This window comes from Pisolithus orientalis (assembly GCF_024613125.1).
Source record: "Pisolithus orientalis strain OTSU chromosome Unknown F5J12scaffold_4, whole genome shotgun sequence".
Taxonomy (NCBI): domain Eukaryota; kingdom Fungi; phylum Basidiomycota; class Agaricomycetes; order Boletales; family Pisolithaceae; genus Pisolithus; species Pisolithus orientalis.
Genome location: NW_026260785.1, coordinates 187,717 through 210,169, shown reverse-complemented (window position 1 = coordinate 210,169; position 22,453 = coordinate 187,717). Strand labels below are relative to the sequence as shown.

At 49.3% G+C, this 22,453-nt stretch overlaps 11 protein-coding genes across 11 annotated transcripts; 5 read left to right on the top strand and 6 right to left on the bottom strand.

The window, feature by feature from the left end:
• Positions 1 to 59: 59 nt before the first annotated feature.
• On the top strand, positions 60 to 744 carry F5J12DRAFT_714760 (uncharacterized protein; the record flags this gene model as incomplete). Its single annotated transcript, XM_051740907.1, has 5 exons — positions 60 to 219; positions 276 to 323; positions 373 to 410; positions 458 to 539; positions 602 to 744. 5 exons carry the CDS (start codon positions 60 to 62, stop codon positions 742 to 744), a joined length of 471 nt encoding a protein of 156 aa, XP_051603336.1.
• F5J12DRAFT_804378 (uncharacterized protein) lies at positions 643 to 2,451 on the bottom strand. The gene is made up of 6 exons (XM_051744494.1): positions 2,332 to 2,451; positions 2,203 to 2,274; positions 2,085 to 2,147; positions 1,936 to 2,035; positions 1,229 to 1,880; positions 643 to 1,176 (listed from the first exon to the last, which is right to left on the bottom strand). The coding sequence occupies exons 1-6, from the start codon at positions 2,343 to 2,345 to the stop codon at positions 884 to 886; spliced, it is 1,194 nt and encodes a 397-aa protein (XP_051603335.1). The 5' UTR covers positions 2,346 to 2,451; the 3' UTR covers positions 643 to 883.
• Positions 2,369 to 4,076, bottom strand: F5J12DRAFT_372131 (carbon-nitrogen hydrolase). Its single transcript, XM_051739082.1, has 11 exons — positions 3,995 to 4,076; positions 3,795 to 3,935; positions 3,591 to 3,744; positions 3,349 to 3,524; positions 3,250 to 3,298; positions 3,126 to 3,200; positions 2,969 to 3,077; positions 2,874 to 2,907; positions 2,793 to 2,821; positions 2,680 to 2,735; positions 2,369 to 2,629 (listed from the first exon to the last, which is right to left on the bottom strand). The coding sequence occupies exons 2-11, from the start codon at positions 3,858 to 3,860 to the stop codon at positions 2,538 to 2,540; spliced, it is 840 nt and encodes a 279-aa protein (XP_051603334.1). The 5' UTR covers positions 3,861 to 3,935; positions 3,995 to 4,076; the 3' UTR covers positions 2,369 to 2,537.
• A 536-nt stretch (positions 4,077 to 4,612) lies between these two features.
• Positions 4,613 to 6,111, bottom strand: F5J12DRAFT_888834 (carbon-nitrogen hydrolase; the record flags this gene model as incomplete). Its single annotated transcript, XM_051747286.1, has 9 exons — positions 4,613 to 4,704; positions 4,755 to 4,810; positions 4,868 to 4,896; positions 4,946 to 5,015; positions 5,066 to 5,144; positions 5,194 to 5,368; positions 5,419 to 5,489; positions 5,665 to 5,824; positions 5,875 to 6,111. The coding sequence occupies 9 exons, from the start codon at positions 6,109 to 6,111 to the stop codon at positions 4,613 to 4,615; spliced, it is 969 nt and encodes a 322-aa protein (XP_051603333.1).
• A 126-nt stretch (positions 6,112 to 6,237) lies between these two features.
• Positions 6,238 to 7,407, top strand: F5J12DRAFT_714176 (ATP-NAD kinase-like domain-containing protein; the record flags this gene model as incomplete). The annotated part of the gene is made up of 2 exons (XM_051740874.1): positions 6,238 to 7,275; positions 7,324 to 7,407. The coding sequence occupies 2 exons, from the start codon at positions 6,238 to 6,240 to the stop codon at positions 7,405 to 7,407; spliced, it is 1,122 nt and encodes a 373-aa protein (XP_051603332.1).
• Positions 7,408 to 7,498: 91 nt separating this feature from the next.
• F5J12DRAFT_903290 (adenylate kinase-domain-containing protein) lies at positions 7,499 to 8,409 on the bottom strand (the record flags this gene model as incomplete). The annotated part of the gene is made up of 6 exons (XM_051748387.1): positions 7,499 to 7,570; positions 7,626 to 7,690; positions 7,742 to 7,868; positions 7,924 to 8,162; positions 8,228 to 8,284; positions 8,334 to 8,409. The coding sequence occupies 6 exons, from the start codon at positions 8,407 to 8,409 to the stop codon at positions 7,499 to 7,501; spliced, it is 636 nt and encodes a 211-aa protein (XP_051603331.1).
• Positions 8,410 to 8,571: 162 nt separating this feature from the next.
• F5J12DRAFT_910417 (WD40-repeat-containing domain protein) lies at positions 8,572 to 9,993 on the top strand (the record flags this gene model as incomplete). Its single annotated transcript, XM_051749026.1, has 6 exons — positions 8,572 to 8,694; positions 8,756 to 8,871; positions 8,927 to 9,102; positions 9,155 to 9,536; positions 9,595 to 9,705; positions 9,759 to 9,993. The coding sequence occupies 6 exons, from the start codon at positions 8,572 to 8,574 to the stop codon at positions 9,991 to 9,993; spliced, it is 1,143 nt and encodes a 380-aa protein (XP_051603330.1).
• A 795-nt stretch (positions 9,994 to 10,788) lies between these two features.
• Positions 10,789 to 12,969, bottom strand: F5J12DRAFT_714865 (fungal-specific transcription factor domain-containing protein; the record flags this gene model as incomplete). The annotated part of the gene is made up of 12 exons (XM_051740911.1): positions 10,789 to 10,863; positions 10,923 to 11,027; positions 11,083 to 11,180; positions 11,238 to 11,376; positions 11,427 to 11,531; positions 11,582 to 11,755; positions 11,806 to 11,829; positions 11,883 to 12,409; positions 12,464 to 12,639; positions 12,691 to 12,735; positions 12,790 to 12,854; positions 12,901 to 12,969. The coding sequence occupies 12 exons, from the start codon at positions 12,967 to 12,969 to the stop codon at positions 10,789 to 10,791; spliced, it is 1,602 nt and encodes a 533-aa protein (XP_051603329.1).
• A 770-nt stretch (positions 12,970 to 13,739) lies between these two features.
• Positions 13,740 to 15,057, top strand: F5J12DRAFT_804284 (uncharacterized protein). Its single transcript, XM_051744493.1, has 3 exons — positions 13,740 to 14,214; positions 14,270 to 14,434; positions 14,505 to 15,057. Exons 1-3 carry the CDS (start codon positions 13,990 to 13,992, stop codon positions 14,880 to 14,882), a joined length of 768 nt encoding a protein of 255 aa, XP_051603328.1. The 5' UTR covers positions 13,740 to 13,989; the 3' UTR covers positions 14,883 to 15,057.
• On the bottom strand, positions 15,058 to 15,849 carry F5J12DRAFT_804280 (Gar1/Naf1 RNA binding region-domain-containing protein). The gene is made up of 3 exons (XM_051744492.1): positions 15,742 to 15,849; positions 15,415 to 15,690; positions 15,058 to 15,365 (listed from the first exon to the last, which is right to left on the bottom strand). Exons 1-3 carry the CDS (start codon positions 15,830 to 15,832, stop codon positions 15,160 to 15,162), a joined length of 573 nt encoding a protein of 190 aa, XP_051603327.1. The 5' UTR covers positions 15,833 to 15,849; the 3' UTR covers positions 15,058 to 15,159.
• A 2-nt stretch (positions 15,850 to 15,851) lies between these two features.
• On the top strand, positions 15,852 to 19,894 carry F5J12DRAFT_804277 (AAA-domain-containing protein). The gene is made up of 14 exons (XM_051744491.1): positions 15,852 to 16,142; positions 16,195 to 16,714; positions 16,776 to 16,900; positions 16,949 to 17,025; positions 17,075 to 17,377; positions 17,428 to 17,648; positions 17,696 to 17,877; positions 17,925 to 18,072; positions 18,124 to 18,254; positions 18,305 to 18,480; positions 18,534 to 18,760; positions 18,807 to 19,182; positions 19,233 to 19,456; positions 19,509 to 19,894. Exons 1-14 carry the CDS (start codon positions 15,930 to 15,932, stop codon positions 19,703 to 19,705), a joined length of 3,120 nt encoding a protein of 1,039 aa, XP_051603326.1. The 5' UTR covers positions 15,852 to 15,929; the 3' UTR covers positions 19,706 to 19,894.
• Positions 19,895 to 22,453: the final 2,559 nt, after the last annotated feature.

Genomic DNA, 22,453 nt, shown 5'->3' with positions numbered 1-22,453 from the left:
CAAAACAAACTCTCTGGTAGTCTGGTAAGTACTACAACTCTTGCACCCTCGGCACACAAATGTCTGCCCTGACCAACGTCGCCCTTCCCATCACGAAGGCTACCATTACAGTTCGTGTGATAAAGTCGTTCAAGTATCGCACAGAAAGAAGCCTGGTCCTGCATGAACTCGACTTGCAGAAAACAACCGTCGGAGAGCTGAAGAACATCGCAAAGCAAGGTATGCATTGGCTGTTTATCAAATCCGCATGGTCTGACTCCCCCACTCTGAACCAGCCGTGAAGTCGGGGCCAGGTTGGAAAGCTTACCGCAATGTTGATCTAGGTGTTTTACATGCGCAACGAGCCTTGGACGACGTCTAACCGCACAACAGACACACTCAAACTGTACACCAAAGCGCACGGCGCCAAGGTAAGATTGTATGATAGCGTAGTCCCCAATATTCACCCGTATCACAGACTTCGAATCTGATAATCAACCTGGACCACGATGACTGGATTCTAGGTGACGAGAGCAAGACCCTGGCAGAAGTTGGTCTTGGTTGGTCCCTTTCATTCATTTTCTCGGCCACTGATCTAATTTTTTCGAGCGACGACTTACAGAAAACGAGACGGAAGTTAGCTTTTTCAACCGCGAAGCATACGAAAAGTACAGGCTTAATCCAGAAGTGAGTTGCCTTCACGGTGAGGCCTCGATTTCTGTTTCTGATGATACCTCACAGATTCGCTGGGATGTTTCTGGTTAATTAGTACATTTCTTACAATTATTGCTGGTACCTATTAAATGAGATGAAATTGCAGAACAAGATGCAGTGATCTATGGTGCCCCCAGGGTACTAGTCGTACGAATGTGAGCAATGAAAGTGTCCTAAATCCACCACGACCTCATTGGTTCGCGCACTGTACCCGCGGTTCTCCATCGTGATCCTCGTCCATTGCATCATCCGCCATTGCATTCGCTGAACGTGCATCTGGTTCGTCTAAGTCGACCTCTTCCAGATGCACGTTCTTGGGGAAGTGCGGCATCGGGTTACGTGGTGGAAGCGCCTTTTCCAGTAACCCGACTTTGGAAGAATCAATGTTATCCGGAAATTTAACGATGAATTTGACGTAAAGGTCGCCAGGCTCATGGTGCCGTTGAGACGGCATACCTTGGCCGCGGATGACTTTGACTGATTCTGAAGACATGTCAGGATACGATAACCACGTTGAACCATACGATAATCATACCGTTCTTAACAACTTCCCCCGGTATGAACCTGATGAGCAGGGCACGATCGTCGAGGTGTTTGATGGCGACTTCGCCACCACCGAGTGCGGTAAGGAGGTCAATTTCGAGTTCGGTGATGAGGTTGTTCTCTTGGCGCTTGAAGCGGTCATGAGGCTTTTCTTCGACGACGATGACAACGTCTCCAGACTCGGCATTTGGGGATTGATCGCTCTCTCCGCGGAAGGTAATTGTCTGACCGCCCTTCATGCCCTTGTCTATGTGTACCTCGAGTATCTTCTTTTCCGGAAGGACTTTTTTACCCTTGCACTGACTGCACCGATCTTTCGGGTTTATAACCTCCCCGGTACCATTACAATCGTCGCAGGAGGACTGTATCTGCTGGATCATAGGGCCCATCTGGCGAAGTGTGAGCTTGACGCCACGCCCGCCGCACCCACCACAGGGCCGGACTGCGCCTTCCTTGCCGCCTTTACCACCACACTTTGAGCATAGAATGTTGCGGGTTAGTGCGAGTTTGGTGGTCTTTCCACGATAAAGATCTTCGAGAGATACATGGACACGATGGACGAGATCTTTAGTTTTACGGACTTGATTTCTGCTGCCGCCACCGCCGAAGAAGCCGCCACCACCAAAGAGTTGACTGAAAAGATCCTGAGGGGGATAGTAAGGAGATGGGTACCAAGAGCGATGAGATCGATGTCCATACCTGTGGATCCATACCTCCCATGCCACCCTGCTCGGAAAGACCAGCTTCACCTCGGGAATCATATATTCTACGTTTATCTGAGTCCGACAGAATCTCGTACCTAAGTGAATGGTGAGGGGCGGATAACCATAAGGTAGGAGATGGCATACGCATGTGTCACCTCCTTGAAGAGTTCTGGATCGCCACCTTTATCGGGATGTAGTCTGAGGGCTCTAAGGAGGTTGCGAGAGTTGGGCGGACTTGCAATCGCTGTACAAAACGACTTACTTTTTTCTGTAGGCCTTCTTGAGGTCACTCTCGGAAGCATCGACAGGTACCTCGAGGAGGTCATAATATTTGCTAGATTGCCGAATAAGTCGATAGCGAGTCGGTGGACAAGCCTTTGTTGTTACTCACGTTTCCTTTACCATGGTGGTGAGTGCTGGACTACCGGGAAAGGACTGAGGGCAAGCGAATGACACTGGATGGCCGACCTCGGAGGGTTTTTTGAAGGGACGCCGGTCGTCAAAAGCTGTGGAAGGCCGACGAAAATGCCAGAATGTTCTGCATTGCCTTGACTTATCCCTATTTGGATCTAATACAAAACCCCTAACCACTCCTATCTACTGTGCACTGCTCACATCAGGGTACACGTCGAAACGCCTCTGTGTAGTTACAGGAATGCCTGCCCTCGCATCATACAATACCGTCGGGTCTGTACAGTTGCACTTGGTTAGTGGTCGCACATGCACGGCGCTCCCTTACCAATCGATACCTGGACGACGCTCTCGCCCTCTTCTGCTTCAGCTAGTATCTTGCCACTGAACATTCGCTCTTCAGCTACTTCTGATTCAGGGACAATCGCAAGCAACACTCACAAGGGATCCACAACCATAGAATGTCCCCACTATCCCATTTGTCAAAAAGAGATGTGGCCGCGTTTGATTACCGCAACTCACCGCGTGGTAGCGTGCACTCATGTCTCGCGCCGGGCTGCACATGGCGAAGAAAACTTGGTTATCGACCGCTCTGCATGCGTAACATGAATCCTCACAAAACCTCTTGCGGAGAAGCTCTCTCATACCGTGCACGTTGAAGTAGGCTCCAGTGAAGTGGCCCCGTCGTCAGGTTGAAAGCCCCGGGGTAAATAAGCATATGACATCCTATGCAATGACATCAGTCCCACATCGAGCGTTTCAAATGAGTCCAACCTCTCCGTGCGGATATCATGGCTAGCTCTGGAAATCTAACATCATGGCATATGCCGAGACCGATGCGTGCAAATTCTGGTCCTCAATTAGCCTGAACAGATCGGGTAGAGAGACTTGGAACCACCAGTATCAAAGAAGTTCATAGAAGAACCCCCCGAGATCATTTTGCTTTCCTGAAAGAAGGATCATTAGCGTGCGTCGTGGCGAGATCTCGCACAGCTACTTTGAGCGTTATCTTCCCTGGAATATCGATGTCGAAGAGATGAACTTTGCGGTGCATCGCTACTAGTGCACCTGGCAAAATATCGCAAGTAAGAGTCGGCGCAACGAACACCGAGATGAACTTGCCAGTTGGTGAATATACGGTACATGTCTTGTAAAATTTGTTGTCTGCATCTCCTTCCGGGATGGAACCTCAACGATAAGCTGAGTGGGATGCAGCAAAAACCCTTGTATGAAACCTACCTCCGACCAACCAGATATTGGCCTCCTTGGCGGCAGAAGAAAGCATCCTCACACTTTCACTCTGACACGTCTGGACCTCGATGTCATCTGCTTTAGTAAACCCGATGGTCTCTGCGTACTTTGAGACACGACCATAGGGCGAATTGAAACACTCCTGAGAGACTGCATCAGGAAGCAGGGCTGTGAGACGGTGGACGTACACACTGGTAATACGACAAGCGACGGCTTGGAACCAGCAGACCCGTCTCCTCCTGCCACCTTCAATACCATCTCATAGGCATGCTTTAGGTTGGCCGACTTGTCTGGTCCGATACTCCCGAGTTGGATCAGAGCAAGTTTAAACGGCTTGAAGGAGGGTGCAGTCGACATTCGACATTTCTGAAAAGGGTTTGGGAAGAAAGTACCGGGCGCTACAGTATGACTGAGATGGCGCATGAAGAGCATCCTGGGACCTAATTGGCCGTTGCTCCTTATCTAACTTGCTCTTTGAAGGCCTCCGTCAAGGTGACGTCTGTGCGCAATGGAGCAGTCTCTACAGAGAGATCTGGACAGGAATTCTTCAAGAACCATGTCCTTCCTCTCCGCGACAGTAACGGACCAACGTAGTATCGCCACAAGGTGAACCGAATAGAATCAAGCTTCGACTCGTCGAGGCGGGCTGTTAGCCTGTTCGACCCACTTCGATACTTAACAACGAAGTGTAATGGGGTGAGTTCACGAGGGATTACAAACTCACCCCGAGAACACATGAGCGATGCACGTCTTGACCTAGTGTTGCCGCACGAACCGAACTCAGTTCAAGGTAGATCGAAGTGCACCTCCCGAAGTGGTAATTTGACCCACTTCGACTCGTCCGAACTGGGACGAAGTACTAGTAGTGGCCAGTTCTGGATTTCGTGTAGAGGGATGCCACCAGGCCTTTGCGTGCAGTGCACGGAGGACAGGACCAAAGACACTAGGCACAAGGTTCTGCATTGCTCCTATTTGGATCTAAATTCTAATACATAAAACCCCAATCGCTCCTATTGCGCATTGTTCACATCAGGGTACACGTCGAAACGCCTCTGTGTAGTTACAGGAATGCCTGCCCTCGCATCATACAATACCGTCGGGTCTGTACAGTTGCACTTGGTTAGTGGTCGCACATGCACGGCGCTCCCTTACCAATCGATACCTGGACGACGCTCTCGCCCACTTCTGCTTCAGCTAGTATCTTGCCACTGAACATTCGCTCTTCAGCTACTTCTGATTCAGGGACAATCGCAAGCAACACTCACAAGGGATCCACAACCATAGAATGTCCCCACTATCCCATTTGTCAAAAAGGGAGGTCGTGTTTAATTACCGGGACTTACGGCGTGGTAGCCTGCATTCATATCACGAGCCGGGCTGCACATGGCAAAGAAAACTTGGTTGTCGACCGCCCTGCATGCAAGTCGTGAATCCACGCAAAGGTTTCTCAGATTCTTCCGTACCGTGCACGTTGAAGTAAGCTCCAGTGAAGTGGCCCCGTGGTCAGGTTGAAAGCCCCGGGGTAAATAAGCACATGACATCCTACGAACGACATCGGTCTTGCATCGAGCATTTCACAATGACGCCAAACCTTTTCGTGCGGATATCATAGCTAGCTCTGGAAATCTGACATCATAACATATACCGAGACCAATGCGTGCAAATTCTGGTCCTCGATTAGCCCCAAGGGACTTGGTAAGAAAGCTTGGATGATTACCGGTATCAAAAAAGTTCAATGAAGAACCGCCCGTGAGTGTTTCGCTCTCCTGATAGGAAGATCGTTAGCGTGCATCGAGATGAGATCCGGCAAGGCTACTTTAAACGTTATTTTCCCTGGAATATCGATGTCGAACAGATGGACTTTGCGGTGTGTTGCTACCAGTGCACCTGACAAAATATCATAAGTAAGGGTCAGCACGACGAGCTGCGAGAATGAACTTGCCGGTCGGTGAATATACAGTACATGTGTTGTATAATCTCTGATCGGATGCATCTCTTTCCGGGATGGAACCTCAACGGTAAACTGAGTGGGATGCAGTAAAGACCCTTGTATGAAACCTACCTCCGACCAACCAGACATTAGCCTCCCTGGCAGTAGAAGAAAGCATCTTCACGCTTTCACTCTTACATGTCTGGACCTCGATGTCATCTGCTTTGGTGAACCCAATTGTCTCCGCGTAGGTTGGGAAATGTGCATGACCATAAGGCGAATTGAAACATTCCTAAGAGACTGCGTCAGGAAGCAGGGATGGGAGATGGGAGATATATATACTGGCAGGACGACAAGCGACGGCTTGGAACCAGCAGACCCGTCTCCTTCCGCTGCCTTCAGTATCATCTCACGCGCATGCTTTAGGTTGGCCGACTTGTCTGGTCCGACACCCCCAAGTTGGATCAGGGCTAGTTTAAACGGCTTGAAGGAGGGAGCGGTCGACATTCGATATCTCTGGAATGGGTTTGGAAAGAATATGCCAGGCGCCGCAGTACTGAGACGGCGCATAAAGAACATCCTGGGACCCAATCAGCCACTGCTTCTTATCTGATCTTGAAGGGCTTCTCAAGTCTCTGTCGAGGTGATGTCTGTGCGCAATGGAGGTGACTGCTCGTCTGATACAAATGATAGTTTCCACAGTCCATGTCCGCTGCAGTCCTCGTACTGTACAATCCAGTCTCTGGAGACAGCACTGCAAAGGAATTCTTCCAGAACCATGTCCTTCCACGCCTCGACAGTAGTGGCATAGAGCCTTCGGCCATCGTGGCTACGGAACACGCTGGTCATGCGGGCACCGTTGTCACCGACTTCCTTCAAAAACATCGAGGGGAAGTCGTCGTCGTCCTTGGCTCCGGAGACGGTACGCTTCACGAGGTCGTAAATGCGCTGTCAGGCCATGTATTCGACACCGCTCGTACAATAACCTTCGCCCTTGTTCCATGCGGAACCGCCAATGCGCTATTCTCATCCCTCTTCCCGCCCACTTCAGAAAGCCCCGCTGTCGCGCACAAACTATTATCTTTGGATGCTTTTATCGCTCGTTCAAAGCCAAAGCCGCTGACCTTGGCACGAACTACTCTTTATGAGGGACCCACCCAACAGATCCCCTGTCACAGCACTATTTCGGTTGTCGTCACGTCTGCAGCACTCCATGCTTCCATACTGGAAGATTCGGAACTGCTGCGCAAAGAAATTCCTGGCATAGAGCGCTTCAAAGTCGCAGCCCAGCAGAATATAGCTCGATGGTACCAGAGTCGGGTCAAACTCTTCCCCTTGTCGTCGACTGGTGTCGTTCAAGTCTACGACGCCAATATGAAAGCACTCGTGCCTCACAAAGGTCCATTAGACTTGTCTGGCCCGTTTGCGTATTTCTTATCGACGGTCAACGTGGATCGCCTGGAACCTGCATTCCGTATTACTCCTCAGTTCTCAACAGAACCGCCACAGGGTGCATCACTAGATGTTGTGGTCGTTCGACCACAGCGTGATCCAGTGTTCAGGTCTGATACCCCTCAAACAAGAGAGGCATTTGCGGCGAAGGCATACGCCGTTCTCATGGCAGCTTATCAAGACGGTAATCACATACGTTTGAGGTACAAGGAAAGTGGGGATATCTGCGAGGATAGCGATGGACCAACAGTGGTGGAGTATTTCCGTTGCGGTAGTTGGGAGTGGATACCCGTCAGTTTCTCTACTCCATTGGTTGGCATCAGACTCAAGCCAGTTTAGCGGGAAGTGGATGAGAAGGCCCGCCTTGTCTGCTCAGATGGTTCGATTCTCAAGATAGCCGAAGGAAGGCAAGGCTTTCTGTGAGGCGACTGAGCCCCAAAACCTTCTGGTATATGGCTAAGCAGACATGTTTTCTATCTGAGCGTACTTGCTCCACAAGAAGAGGGTATAGACATCAAGACAAGAGCTTCCTAATGATCCCACTCGTCTCTTCATAGACCTTATCTATGGGTCTTGTACTATCAATCTATGAGAGCAGTGAAAGGCGGCGAGTCGTGAATCTCGAAGACTGGCACACATACCTCCACTAGTTTGCCGAGTTTGGAATAGTGCTCGATGACCGGCATGGTTTGATCGTAGTACGTCCCTTCGGAACAGCAAGATTACCAATGAACACGTTGGTGGGAAGTATACCTACTGAAGCGCTTTCGGATGCTTTCGATGTTGTCGTCCTCGCGTCCACTGGTCTTTCCGCGTTCCAGAAGGCGCTCAACCATCACATCCTCGGTTGTCGTGAAGTGTATGACGAGGGATGCAGGACAGACCTGGCACGATGAGATGTTTACGAGGACGTGTTAATACTGTCGATTGTCGACATACCACTTCATCGAATAGCTCAGCTTGGTCCATCTTGCGAGGAAAACCATCGATTAGAAAGCGACCCTTGCCGTTAGGCCACCTGTGACTAGATCGGCTTTGGATCTCAGCAGCCATGGCATTCTCGAGAAGCTTGCTGGTGACCTCCTTGGGCACGATGGTGCCTTCACGAATGCACGTTCGAATCAATACCCCGTACTGAGAGCCATCTCTATTCTGTTCGGCGCGGAGGAGGTCTCCCGCTACGATGATAACAACGATGACGTTGGTGACATCGAGTTAGTTTGAGGGAGTAAATACCATTCACCTGACAGGTGGCAGAAGTCGAAATCTTCAGCGAGCCTTGTGCATTGAGTGCCTTTACCTACAACTGAAGTCGGTCTCGCTGGAACCTTGTGAACGGTGTAAATTACCCGCGCCGGGGCCCCCCAGCACATAAACTACAGTGACCTTGTTGTGGTCGAAGGCCGTAGGACCGTTTGAAGTCATCGGGATCGGTGAGTATGAGAACTGTACGACGATATCGATGGTCCCACGGACCGGCAACTAGTCGGAAGCCAGTCATAAAACATTTATTCACTAACACCACTGCACAAAGTACTCGTTTGAATAATTGTGAACGTCGCGACGGACGGTCTCAGGCTTGACATCATGAACGACGTCTTGCGGTTGAATCACGGTGCAGACGTGTATGTCGTCCGTTCCTGCCATAACGAGGACGGCACCGATCTTCTCGCCTTAGGAGGGGAACATTCAGTCGAAGTTTACCAGATAGTGAGTCGCGATACTCCACGCCGCTCGTCGTGCGTCGGTACATCATAATTGATTACTACAGAGCACTGGTACTACGTCGAGGAGACTCGCAACTTTTCACGTTGGCAACAGGGTCACTGCGCTGGCCTGGTCGCCTCGTTCTGTTTCTCCTAGTCGCAGTGACGAATGGGTAGTCGAGTTTGTTGAGATTCCACTTTCGCGTGCAGGACAAGGATTGACGTGCTATGTCCAGGATTGCGGCGGCTGGGATTGACTTCGGTCTACACCTCTTGACCAAAAGTTCCTCTTCTGCAGAGACCACGTTTCAATTTGGGGGTGGCCTCAGTGGTCACCATGGGATGGTCAACGATATGTGTTTTTGTGGAGGTCGCGACGAAGATAACATGCGATACGTCGCCACTGTTTCGGGTAACCTATCCTCGCCTTCCCTGTCGTATTGCTCACTAATATGGAACGCAAGATGACAAGATGCTCATGGTGTGGGACCTAATTCCTCCACTGGATATCTCTTCTGCGATGCCTTCGGAGGGATCGTCTGCCAATGATGATTCGTCCTCGCCCAGTCCTCGTCCTCAACCCACAGCCTATGCCATCGCATTCCCTCACCCTCTAACCACGGTCGATTCACATCCTCATAGTAGTAAAGAGTTTCTTGTGGCAGATTGTCGTGGCTCTGTGTATTTAACAGACTGGAGGACCGATCCAAATCAAACAGAGCAAGGCACTTGGAGACATTCCATCGTTGCTGAGCTTACAGAACCGCGGGCCATTTCGAATTCGTTGATGGGAACGTCATCGCAGGGAAGCGGGTTCGCAGCCTGGAGACGCGACAGTGCTGATATGTAGGCAGTTCGTATCGCTGCTATTTCTTTGCGGATGACGATTATCCTCTCGACATAGTGTAGGTGTCTCCTGCGGCCCAAGGTTTGCTATCTGGGATCTATCGAAACTTCGTGGAGGCAAGCCTTTGCATGTCGGAACCAGTTTCCCTGATGGTGGATACACCTTCCGGTTTGTCTTTCTCCTTGGTTGGTCAATCATGGGTACCCAGGTCTTTGCTGTAGGTGGTGTCTGACGAACCCGGACTATTTTGCAATCTCTGCTTATTCAAATGCAAGAGGAGCCGTCATTCATGTCCACAATGTTGGATACGTGCACGCACAGCCTAGTGTTATTAATATTGCGCCTCCACCACATCGCATCCGTGATTTCGACTTCATGGCGGCTTGCGCCCAGCCAGTTTTAGCGGTGGCGCTCGGTCATGAAGTGGCAATATTTGCTATCGGAAATGACCGTTAGGGCACACACCCATCCCGACCGCAGGGCAGGCAGGACTGCATCGCAGAGGGCCAGGGGTCTGTCGGGTACCATAGATGTATTCTACACAGATGCTACAAACAGCTTTCAGTTGCCTACAAAATCATTCTGCGGAAGGATTTGTGTATGTGGATAGGTATACTGAGTATAATGCCCATTCATGCTGTCAGTGTATGACGGATTACGGAACTGCTCATTCGGGGGAACTGCGACGCTTTCATCAAGCCCAAGGTGGAACAGCATCATCCGGTAGTAGTTGTCGTCAGCGGTTGTGTAGTTAATCATGTTCATATTGGACACGGCCGGTGCAGGTCCACCTCTGTTGCTTGTGACGAAAGGAATACTCGCGCCGTTGGGTTGATCTCTTTGAGGATACGGCTCTTGCGTGCCACGTACTGGGTAATAAACCTGTAGATCATCAGGCGGCGATGTCGGCGGCTGAGCCGCTACTGTAGTAGGCCCTATTCAATCGAAGTTTGCAACAAAGGCTGATACAATCAATGACAGGCATACTTTGAATAGTAGGGTCTAAATGGACGTCTTGCTGAGTCCGCTCTTGGGAAGCACTTGACCGTGTGCGGTGCACACGAATCAGGTGCCATAAAAAACGCGCATGATAGCTTGCGGTTGATGAAGTCGGGGAGAGCTGAGCAGCTGCGTTGTATGCTTCTGCGGTCCGAGCTATTGTGTCGTAGATATCATTAGCAGCGCCATCAGGTAACTCGTTGCTAGAACTTCGGAGAAGCTGCTAATGCGCTCAGCTACATCCTACCCGTGCTATGGGTGACTCACTCTCAACAACATTATGGCGGAGTATGCTGTCATTACTGTCGCGGTTTCTTGTCCATATTGCTTTAAGGACAAACGATGGTTGGTGTGCTAACAAAGCAACAGGGTTTGCTCATGCGTACCAGAACCCCGAGTTCTCTGAAATCCTTGGAAGCAATACGGAGAACGCTCATTGCATGATCAAAACACGCCGATAGAGCTCTCGAATGATTACTTTTACGGTTCGCCTGGTGCAGACGGGCTCAACACCTCAGATTCACGGAAAGAAGACGAGTTACCTACTTGAGGGACATTGTCCTGTACACCGAAACTATTCAAAAAGAGGGATGTATAGAGCTGAAAGAAATGGATAAAGGAGAAGTGAAATGGTTCGCCATTCGCTGCACGGCGGGTTAACCGAGAGTTACTATATGCCTTGAGATGTGAGACTCCCCTACCTTTCTGCATTTCACGTTCCCATTTCAACCACCATTGCGAAAGCTTGTAATTTGCGGTGTTTAGCGCCGCGTCGATGTCCACTTGTCCATTGCCACCACTGTTGAGGCTTCTACCAGTGAGTTTGTCGGTCGTCTCAGCCTAACACCGTGCTTAACTTCCAATCTACAGAATCATTAGGTTGTACCCACCGCTGTTCGACGAAGTTGAGCAAAGGCAGCCACCACAACGTCATGGCAACGAGTGGATGCACTACCATGCAGGTGCCAGGTATCCGAATGCCTTATAAGCTCGTCCTGCCAGGGCATGTCATGATAAAGGTAAGCAAGAGGGGAAATGGTCACACCTCGGGGAGCATCCAATGACGGCCTGTCTGTATACTAAGACTTCGATCATGGATGAATAGGACAAGATACGTTCGCTCGCGGTTTCTTCGCTCCCTTAGCTGGAATTCCGTTTCGTTCGGGGGAGGTTTCGCAACGAAGCGATTGAGACCAAGCTCGACAGCCATGCGACAAGCCTTGCCATTCACACATCAGTACTTAGTCGGGTTCTTGACACACTGCTCACGTAACCAATATACGTCCACGTGCACTGCAGGAATGTGGTATGTCAGCCAGGCCCCGAGTAAAGTAAGGGCGACTCACATTGTCTTCTTGTTCTCTCCAGTAGGTCATACATGCGAATGCCTGGACCACCTCGACTCCTTTCCATGCTTTCGAGAATGCACAAAGAGCCAGTTCGTGAGCGAGGCGAAGGCAATCCTTGTAAAGGTTCGGTTCGAAAAATTTGCAGCCAGCCATCATCAGAGCAGTGAACAGGAATGGGGATTTGGATCTAACGTAGTCGACAGAGTGCAATGCCGGGTCGAATAGGTTGATGAATGGATTGAGACGCAACATGATGAGGTCGAAAATGATTCGTGCCTTTTCTTCGGTGATAAGTCCTGTTGTTATTGGGTCATCACATCCATCGAGAAGCGATGAAGGACGCGACTGCTGGTGGTTGGGATCATTTCCAGCTTGGAGCAGTATGGCGGTGTGGTAGGGGGACTTGTGCTCTGGGTTGAGTATGGTTTTGAAGAAAGAGTTTTCCCTGCGAATCATTTTAGCAGGGAACTTCTCGTCGGACCGATCGCCGTCTTCCTCTTCGTCACCGTCGGGGGGACACTTTGCTAAACAGGACAATGTTTGCGAGCAATGTCATGGAGGATGAGCTATGGAGGTACCTGACGAGCCATATTGATCGGGACGGACCACTGAGCCGCCGAAAGAAGAATCAGTTTGGGGTGAGCGGGAGTCGACGGTGTAAACAGGGGTGGTGGGCGTCTCGTTAATTTGCTTAAGCTTCGCAGCGTTCAGTCCCTTTTCGAGACGTCGCAACATCTTGGATGCTTCGGACAACCTGCACAAAAATGAGAGAGAGTAGGGTGGTATGTTGTCACAAAGGCCTTACTTCGAACCTGGTTTGCGGCCCCGTCGATGTTTTTCGAACACACATCTAGATATGTGTTTTGATAAGAAAATATTGCTAGAACTATCGGGTAATGCATACTCTGAGTTTGTCCTTCTGCATCGCTGGCAGGGTTTTTCACCGTCTTCTGCTCCGACGCATTTCATCTGGGAAAAAGTGAGCATAGACACATGCAGCGGCGGTGTATGCCACCTTGGCAGCCCGACACACAGTGCAAGCTCTAGCATTGCGTACAACTGGTTGTTTTGATCTGCGATACATGAGGCTGTCCAAAATACGCGTGGCAGAAAGCAATGTCCTAGTGGACTCACGATGACTTAGAGTGTTCGTCAAAGCCCTCTGAGGAGGTTTGCATTGCCGGGGACCTGGGGTTTTAACAGGGGCGGTTATCAACGTCAACGGTGACTCGGCGTCAGTTTATCGACCGGGGAAGATCGGTTAATTAAGAGTTAAAGTCGATGCGGGGTTCCGGCAGGGAACTCAGCAGCCGAGCAGCAGACCTCGCGAACACAGGCGAGGGGGATATGGAATGGAAGCTGGTATAGCTGGGCGACAAGCTGGAAGACGAGCGTTGGTATCGATGAGAGGGAGAGAGATGGGGGAAAGAGCCTTAGCAGCGGGATCCGTTGCAAATAAAGCCGGGCGGCAAAAGAACCTCCATAGGTTGCCGTCTTCGGCAACTACGGCAATCAATTGGATGTCCGACCTCAAGCCGCTCATTTCCAGAAAAGGTATCTGCATCCATTTGCTTCCGTGCGACCGGAAGCACCTTGTGAGCACCAGCACCACTCAGGACAGTCCTTCGCTACTATTCCAGCGGCGGACAGGAGAGGGAGAGTCCATTTACCAATCAGACTCTGTGGAAATGAAATCAGAAAACGTTGCTCGAACTTGGCCTAGCAGGATCGTAAGTAAAATTGACTCATTAATCAGCTTCCTGTTCTCCCACGTCCGTGAACGTCGTGCAGATGGCTGTGACATGTGTGATTTGTCACGCCAGCACCATCATGTAAGCGGTATTACTAATCTGGTTAGTCGTTATCTGGTCAAGGTTCACTGGTACAGAATCGACCCCAGTCGCAGCTGCGGGTGCTGGTGACAATTCGCATGGGCGAGTTCAAATCGCCGACTACTCGACCACCAGTTCACCATCGCTGCGATCTATGGGTGACCCTGGTGGGTCAGCCGTCATCGATCATCCCAGCCTCGTGGATAGTCCCCTTTGTGGTATGAATTCAGGTTCACGTCAACAGTCTGCCTAGCCTCCCAGGCTTCTCCACCATGTCTCCACTGTCTCCTGCACCGCTGGCGCACCCGAGCGCAGGCAGTCACTTGGTGCTCCCTCACTATTTCGCTACCTCTAGCAGCCTTTCGACTACCGTTCTTACACCAGCTTCTACCGCAGTCTGCGGGACCTCTGCCGGACTGTTTGTTGCCGTCGTCGCACTGCTCAGTTGGAAATGGAGATGCTGGGACCAAGGTGCGCCTCGAGAACAACCTCGTCACGTCAGTTTTACGCACGTTAGCGTTTGAGCTATCGAATGCTAATGTCGTCGAATAGCGCAGGGTCCTGACCAAAAAAGCAAAACCGCCCTCTTCTGAGGCGGAGATGGCGTCGGCATCGAGTGCCACGACCAACACATGTCGGCCCATTGTTACAGACGCAGCTACTACCGATAAGGACCAGAGTGTAGATGCAGCAACAGTGATTCATCCAACTTTGCCTGTCGCATCAAGACCCACCTCGCTCCAAATATTACCACCAAGACCCCTCAGAAGTGCAAGCTCGTATGGAGTCAAGATTTCCTCCCGCTGTCCATCTACACAGAGGTCTCTCATACAAAGCATCGACTATTACTTCTTCATCGGTTTACTCGACACAAAGCGGAGAGGAACATCAGGTCCAGGTACCTCCGTCAGTTATCGTTGCAGCTCTTGGTCCACACCTGGAGCAAGGCCTCTCAGCTGATTACCAGGGCCTAGCCTTGACGCGTCGCCCAACCTACGGGAGTAGCCAACTGGCAGCAATCTCCAAAACGCCAAATGAAGCAGGCCTCTCCCCGCAGATGAACCGCTTGTCGCATCTCAGTGCTGAATCTTTATATCTCAATATGCAGCTTGTGGATCCAGCTTTGATGACGGTTCCGATTGGACTTGCCTACGGTGGGGAATAGGACTGTTACTGACACATACTTGTACGATATATGCAACGCATTCAGGACACTTGACAGAAGCATTTAGTACTGCCACAGGTGCTTCATTATTCGGGGCTTACTTCCCTATTTACACACCTAGCGCAGTGGACTGTATTTGACGAAAGTGCTCAAGCATAGATTTGTAGCCAATGAAAATGGTCGTTCCTCTTACTCATTGCATATCCAGCCTCGCGTCCAACGATTGTACAACAGAAGCCAGTTTCTAGCTGAAGACCTGCCGAATGAATAGCGCAGTTCACGCACCCCGACCGCCTCGAAAACTTGCACGTGAACCCCACCCTCCTCCACGACCGCCCGAGTTGCCCCTGAAACCCCCGCGGTGAACACCTCTCGTGTTGGGCATACCTCTGCCGCGACCTCTGCCACGCTGAGGTCCTCCTCGCATAGCATTGCCTCCTCGCCCACGGCGGCCGACTCCTGGTCCGGTCCCCCTGGTCCTTCCTGCAAACAATGAATGTCGATACGCCAGGAGCTGCTTGATGTGCCATACCTATAACTTTCGGTTTGGGAAGAAAACGCTCGACGGGAAGTAGTTTGTCGCTTCCAATGTAGACTTTGTCGCCCTTTTTAAAACTACTTGCGATCATGCCTTCATTCATTTTGATGGAAAAGTACACCTCGTTGATGGGGCCAAGTATTTCGTCGACCTTGCCGATAGCTGATTTATTTTGCAGGTAAATGGGAGCATTGAAGTAAGGGACTTTGTCAGGTATCAGAGAAGCGCAGAGCATCTCATCCTCCACCGCATGCATAAAAGAGCCTACTTCTACTCGCAAACGTCGGTCAGAAAGCCACTCCGAGTATCAGATTCACTTGCCCAGAACTGTCTCTGGTGGGCCCTGTGGACCCCCACCGCGCCCAAAACCTCTCCCACCCCGTGCAGCACCTCTTGAGTACCCCCGATTCATTATGCGTGAGGTTGAAGATCGTCGCTTATGTAATCCCACACTCCGAGAGAATCACATCACATCTACTCACCAGCCTCACTGGCTGTCTTGCATCGGCATGAGCCTCTTCTTCAGCAAGCCTATCACAGTGAAAGTGGAAACCCTACCGGAGGATCCGCAAACTCCGGGAGCGGTTTTTCTTGGACAAGACGTCTGGTCTTCCTTGTACTTGGGCGATTCGAAAGCGGCGATATGGATTAGACCGACCAGCGGTGGTGTCAGCAAGAAACAGGCTCAGGGTCTACTGTGTTGGGCTACTTGCGATCCAAAGGTGAGGATTCAACCTGTCCCTCGTCAGGATGTTCGTCTCATTCAGATACAAGGTGTCGAGCCTCGCGGTTGGGCCGTCCTGGTTTTTAAGAAACTCGGGTATTTTCCAGCCACCCCAGACGCATGCCGGTGCAACTGTTGCAGCATGCGTGGAGGTCACAAAGGCAGAGCATGGGACCTTGCAAGAAGTTGTTTTGTCTGCATCGACTCACGAAGCGTTCATGGTAGCGTCATCGGAGGGCCCAGCGCTTGAAAACTGGTTTTTCGAGCAGTCTACAATCATTCACGATGGCGAGGACATTTCTCTTCCGCTTTCCGCGTTCTCCGCTAGTGGCTCGTCGCCAGGCGGACCACCGTTCTACTCTTATCAGGTATATCTTACTCTACCTGGACGGCAAGGTATTGCGACGCGGGGGGTTACACGTATAATGGTAATTGCCCCGCGGACCGACCCTGTTGTGGAAACCAAATCGCTTTCCGGCCAGGACAGTTGGCAAGAAAATTTGGAGATTAGTGAATCGTTTCTGGTTTCGTCGACATTGGCTGCGCCCCCAACAACGTTACGCGATGCTGGTGAGCAAGGTGCAAGGTCAGGAGGGCTTGGCTATGGTTATCTTAAGATTTTTCGTCACAGATCCTCCCGGAGTGACTTTTTTTGTCAAGCCTTTACCAAGTCCTGTCAATCCGCAGCTGGATGACCTCTCCATTTACATTCGTACCAGTGATTTGCGCCTCCTTGGGGTTTTGACTCGTGACTGGGTATGGATCATGTTTTATTGTCGTTGTCGTCCCTTGACCAGTGACTAGGCACTCGTACAACATGTTGTGTCAGGCACAAGTCGAATGGTCCGTGTCTGCGCTCTAGACGGGATGGAGTCTGCACAGTAAGCCTCCGACAATCTCTTTTGTGATGCTCGATTGATTTGGCCTCAGGCATTTCGCAATGTTGTCGCCCTCCATGCTGTTTAACCTGTGCCCATCGTTTTCTGATCACACTGTCGTTCGTGTGTTTCCATTGGGAAGTGAGCCCCTCGTTGTCCCAGTTGCGAAGTGCATATCTCTCTCCCGCATACTGTCCCCGCTTTCCAACAGCCGGAAGTATGAGCCGTCCTATATCGCTGCTTTACGATCGTATTTCACCGCGTCCCGGAGACTAGTAAAACAGGGCGACATCATTGTATTGTCTATTAATGTAGATTCTGCCCTGGATCCGTACTGGGTGTTACCCGAGAATCAGTACGTGCCCGTCGTCGTTCGTTGGACTTGCCGTTGAAAGTCTGCTCTAGTCATGGTCCTTGTCATCTTGCAAGCGCGCTGGTGTATTTCGTCGTCCGGTCTATGGAATATGACCCCATTAAATCCGGGGTGGCTCAGCTTCATGGCAAGGACGTGCCGACCCCCGCTACACTTGATATTGGTTGCTTTGTGGATGTAGAGGGCACACGCATTGTGCAAGTTGGCGCCCACTCTAGCCGTATTCCGGATATGTGTCATTACCTTGGGATTGGTCGGTTTTTCCCCTCGTTTCACCCAATGGTCTGACGAGCTACCTAGGTCAACCTATATACTCCGACCCTAGCAAGACTGACCAACTTTCTCAGTTGTCAAATGCAAGTTCCCTTGGAGAAGCCATCAAATCAATACATCCGTCTATTCTCTTAAAAGGCGCACGAGGAGCTGGCAAGTTCTCTGCTGCCATGGATGTCGCTCGGAAGCTAGGCTTACATGTCGTAGAAGTTGGTGCCTCATTTCTGTCTGTCTCATTTATTGATCGTGGTTCTAGGTCAATTGCTATGAACTTTTATCGGAAGGTGAACCTGGAGTGGAGAGCCTACAGGCGTGGCTAGGGGGTGCTCTTGACCATTCACCATGTGTAATCATCATACGTCACTTCCATGCTCTGCATCAGTTAGTCCATAGGATGGGAGAAGGTGTGCACAGATGGGTCTTTGATTACATTTAATACTTATGCATTTTTGCAGGTGGGGCTTTGTGGCAACCCTTGCAGAAGGTCATGGACAGTGTGTCAAACCAAGCTATTGTAATTGCTACAACGAGTGACATGGCTGTCGCGCCTGGCAGTGTTTCTTTTGTCAGTGAGATGGAGGGGGAGGTAGGGCTTCATGTGTCTGATGAGAATATGGCTCATTACTTTACCTCCAGGCCCTTGATGAACATGCAAGGCTCAACTTACTGCTGGAGCAACTAGATGATGATAGGTTGATCCATGTTCTTGGACAGGATGTATCTATCACATCTCTTGCAATTCAGATGGCTGCAGTGGTTGCATCTGACATTGTCCACCTAGTGTTTCGAACTAGAATCCTTTCTGTGGCCAGGTTAGTTCCTTGTGTTCTACCTGAGATATAGGGTTGACTCTTTATTTGTACAGCACTTCATGCATGATGACAGAAACAGTCTTGCAGGCTGGGCACTTTGAAACTGTACTACATAGATTGAGGGCATCCTCAGCCCAGAGTATGGGTATGCCAAGTATTCCAAGTGTGCGATGGGATGATGTAGGTGGACTTGCTGGTGTTAAAACTGAGATTCTTGATACAGTTCAACTGCCTTTGGATCATCCTGAGCTGTTTGAGCAGGGACTTAAGAAGAGATCAGGTATCTCATACTTTTTTTCAGTGTTCCTCATTTACATATTTTTTAGGTGTTTTGCTTTATGGCCCTCCAGGAACTGGAAAAACCTTGCTTGCCAAGGCAGTGGCAACATCTTGTTCACTGAACTTCTTATCTATTAAGGGACCTGAACTTCTGAATATGTACATTGGTGAATCAGAAGCCAATGTTAGGAGGGTTTTTCAAAAAGCCAGAGATGCCAGGCCATGTATCATCTTCTTTGATGAACTGGATTCAGTGGCACCCAAGAGAGGCAATCAAGGGGATTCGGGAGGTGTTATGGATCGCATTGTTAGCCAGCTGCTGGCAGAATTGGATGGGATAGGTACTGGAGAGGCAGATGTGTTTGTGATTGGTGCAACCAATCGACCTGATCTGCTGGATTCAGCATTGCTTCGTCCTGGGAGGTATTATCTATTTTTTGATGTCCTTACCCTTATTGAAATGTGCTGGATAGATTTGACAGGATGATTTATTTGGGTGTCAGCAGTGATCATAATGCACAGCTGGCAATATTGCAGGCATTGACTCGCAAATTCAAGCTGCATGCTGACATGGACCTTTATGCCATTGCTTGTCAATGTCAAATGACTTATACAGGAGCAGATTTTTATGCCTTGTGTGCAGATGCAATGCTGCAAGCCCTGTCAAGGAAAGTTCAAGTGCTGGAGGACAAACGAGGTAAGATTTTTCTGCATCTGAATATGACAGTTAGATGTGATGCCTTGAACAGCCTACCTGAATGCTCTGCAATGCTCTCAAATTTCCTCTCAGTTCTACATCTCAGAAATGGTGTCTGCAGGAGACATGGAGGTTAATATTTCCATGGAGGATTTTATGGTTGCCTTACAGGAGTTAACACCAAGCATCAGTGAAGAGGAGCTGGATTATTACATTAATATTCAGAGCAGGTTGCATTCAGGAGATTAACACATATCTGGTTCCTAGTTCTAGAAATGTTTGAGTGACTTTGTCCTGATGTTGATAGAAACTGTCAAGTCCACAGTCCAATGATCTCCAATGTTGCACAGCTCAGAAGAGCTGAATAGAATGAGATTGATGTGTGTCTGTGTCACATACATGACTCCTGGACTCAAGCCCAGTACAGTCTAGACTCACAGCCCCTACCTCTGGCCACACCAGGGTTAGGTTACCTCCTATCTGGTGTAAGGTTGTAGGACTCTTTTGGTATCACCAGTGAACACAACCAAAGTATGGTATTCACAGTGAAGGAAAAAAGAGTAGTTTACATGTGAAATCTATGCAACCTACAGTGGCTCAAAAAACTGTCCACATGTTTCACACTAGTTATGACTAAATGCAATAACCCCTAACCCTAGTCCTAAACCATGAGTGTATGAAATAAAGTACTTACTCTTGGCTTTCTATGGGTCCAAGAATTAAATGATTTGGATAGGAATTGATAGAATAGCAACCATTTGAATATGACATGTCATGCAGACAGTTTTTTGACTTTATAAAAATCCAACTATCTAGTACTTGGTGTGAGCTCCTTTGGCCTTGATAACTGCTTCAACCCTTCTAGGCATGCTTTCTATCCATTTTCAACCTCTTCCACAGAAATCTTCCCCCACTCCACTACCACCCTTTCCCATAATTGATGAACTCCTGTAGGAGCACTCTCATAACCTGAGAGAGATCTTTTGAGGTGATTCCAAGTGTGTTCAATTGGGTTGAGGTCTGGAGATTGTGCAGGCCAGTCTAGAAGCTTGATATCCTGCTCTTCAAACCATTTCTGGGCTCTGCTAGAGGTATGCTTGGGGTCATTATCTTGTTGAAAGATAATGTCATCTTCTGGAATTCCAGATTCCTCCATGCTTTGAAGCAACCCTTCCTGCAAAATGGCCACATACTGTTCAGCATCCATCCTTCCCTCAACCTCACTCAAGACCCCAACACCATTCCACCCTATATGTCCCCAAACCATGAGTGAACCTCCTCCAAACTTGACTGTACCTTTGACCTCTCTGGAAATAAGCCCTTCATCCTTCTTTTTCCACACATACTCTTGTCCATCTGACCCAATCCTGTTGATTCTGGTCTCATCTGACCATATACAGTGGCTCACAAAATTGTCCCAATGTTTGCATGTTTTTCATTAATCATGGTGTAGCAAGTGAACTATCATCATTGAGTCCAAGGTGTTGGTGGATGGATCAAAGCAGCTGGTCATGGCTCTCTGATGACCCATATTACATAATATCTGAATAGAAACTGATGATGGAATATCCAAATGAAAATGAGAGCTCATTGTGACAATTATGTAACTTTGTGATATACTGGGGATGTAGTCCTTGGGAACATATATAAAACATGGTGAGATGCTCACCAATGCTTACATAATGTATCACATGGTCTACTGAATGATTTGTCAACAAACAAACAATGCCAAACAGTGATTTTGCACCACTAAGCCTCCTTGCTTTAACACAAGTTAAGAAATCACCATTCTGGCTCATCAGGGACTTTCCCTCAGGGAAACCTCAGCAAATGCTGGGGTACACTATAGTATAATCAATAGAATATGCTATCAGCACCATTGATCTCTTCAGAAACCTGCTGGCAGTCATCTCCTGCACTGTTTCCCCACCAATGCCCCATGTATCCTGGAACTAATCAGTACTGTGAGAGCTGAGAATGATGTGGAGGTCCAATCTGGCATTCATTCTATCATAAACAAACCATTCACCAACTAACTAGTACATCTAAGCTGAAGAAAAGCCTGCCTGAAGGCTCAGGTGAAGCACAACCCTCCTGGGCACTCCCAGTACCATGGGAGGGTTGGCCAGACTGTACTCTGAGCTGAACTGGGGATCACTGGGAAGGAGTTATTTGGTCATATAAGACTAAGGGAAATATCCAGTGCCAGATAGAAGGCCAGGAATGTGCAACCTGGCAGCTCAGTAGCATATCCTTCCCATGGTACCTGGAGTGAGAGAGGGTTTAGCTTCCCCCTGACCTCCATACCAGTTTCCCCTTCACAGAAATGCACTAGTTAATGGGTGATTGGTTTGTTTATGATAGAATGAATGCCAGATTGGACCTCCACATCATTCTCAGCTCTCACAGTACTGATTAGTTCCAGGATACATGGGGCATTGGTGGGGAAACAGTGCAGGAGATGACTGCCAGCAGGTTTCTGAAGAGATCAATGGTGCTGATAGCATATTCTATTGATTATACTATAGTGTACCCCAGCATTTGCTGAGGTTTCCCTGAGGGAAAGTCCCTGATGAGCCAGAATGGTGATTTCTTAACTTGTGTTAAAGCAAGGAGGCTTAGTGGTGCAAAATCACTGTTTGGCATTGTTTGTTTGTTGACAAATCATTCAGTAGACCATGTGATACATTATGTAAGCATTGGTGAGCATCTCACCATGTTTTATATATGTTCCCAAGGACTACATCCCCAGTATATCACAAAGTTACATAATTGTCACAATGAGCTCTCATTTTCATTTGGATATTCCATCATCAGTTTCTATTCAGATATTATGTAATATGGGTCATCAGAGAGCCATGACCAGCTGCTTTGATCCATCCACCAACACCTTGGACTCAATGATGATAGTTCACTTGCTACACCATGATTAATGAAAAACATGCAAACATTGGGACAATTTTGTGAGTCACTGTATGTATGTGCCTGTAAGCTAGA

Bases quoted from the DNA above. Each gene is read 5' to 3' on its own strand.
- F5J12DRAFT_804378 (XM_051744494.1), bottom strand. The intron at 2,148-2,202 runs GTAAGTCGTTTT...CAACCTCCTTAG, and splicing joins AAGAAGGCCTACAGAAAAAA to AGCCCTCAGACTACATCCCG. The intron at 1,177-1,228 runs GTATGATTATCG...ACATGTCTTCAG, and splicing joins GGGGGAAGTTGTTAAGAACG to AATCAGTCAAAGTCATCCGC.
- F5J12DRAFT_804284 (XM_051744493.1), top strand. From the start codon at position 13,990: ATGTCTCCACTGTCTCCTGCACCGCTGGCGCACCCGAGCGCAGGCAGT. The intron at 14,215-14,269 runs GTCAGTTTTACG...GTCGTCGAATAG, and splicing joins CTCGAGAACAACCTCGTCAC to CGCAGGGTCCTGACCAAAAA. The intron at 14,435-14,504 runs GTCGCATCAAGA...GCTCGTATGGAG, and splicing joins TGATTCATCCAACTTTGCCT to TCAAGATTTCCTCCCGCTGT.
- F5J12DRAFT_804280 (XM_051744492.1), bottom strand. From the start codon at position 15,832: ATGAATCGGGGGTACTCAAGAGGTGCTGCACGGGGTGGGAGAGGTTTT. The intron at 15,691-15,741 runs GCAAGTGAATCT...GTTTGCGAGTAG, and splicing joins CCCACCAGAGACAGTTCTGG to AAGTAGGCTCTTTTATGCAT. The intron at 15,366-15,414 runs GTATGGCACATC...CATTGTTTGCAG, and splicing joins TCCCAAACCGAAAGTTATAG to GAAGGACCAGGGGGACCGGA.
- F5J12DRAFT_372131 (XM_051739082.1), bottom strand. From the start codon at position 3,860: ATGGTATTGAAGGTGGCAGGAGGAGACGGGTCTGCTGGTTCCAAGCCG. The intron at 3,745-3,794 runs GTGTGTACGTCC...GCAGTCTCTCAG, and splicing joins CGTCGCTTGTCGTATTACCA to GAGTGTTTCAATTCGCCCTA. The intron at 2,822-2,873 runs GTGAGTTGCGGT...CAAATGGGATAG, and splicing joins TGAGTGCACGCTACCACGCG to TGGGGACATTCTATGGTTGT.
- F5J12DRAFT_804277 (XM_051744491.1), top strand. From the start codon at position 15,930: ATGAGCCTCTTCTTCAGCAAGCCTATCACAGTGAAAGTGGAAACCCTA. The intron at 18,073-18,123 runs GTGTGCACAGAT...GCATTTTTGCAG, and splicing joins AGTCCATAGGATGGGAGAAG to GTGGGGCTTTGTGGCAACCC. The intron at 18,255-18,304 runs GTAGGGCTTCAT...CTTTACCTCCAG, and splicing joins TCAGTGAGATGGAGGGGGAG to GCCCTTGATGAACATGCAAG.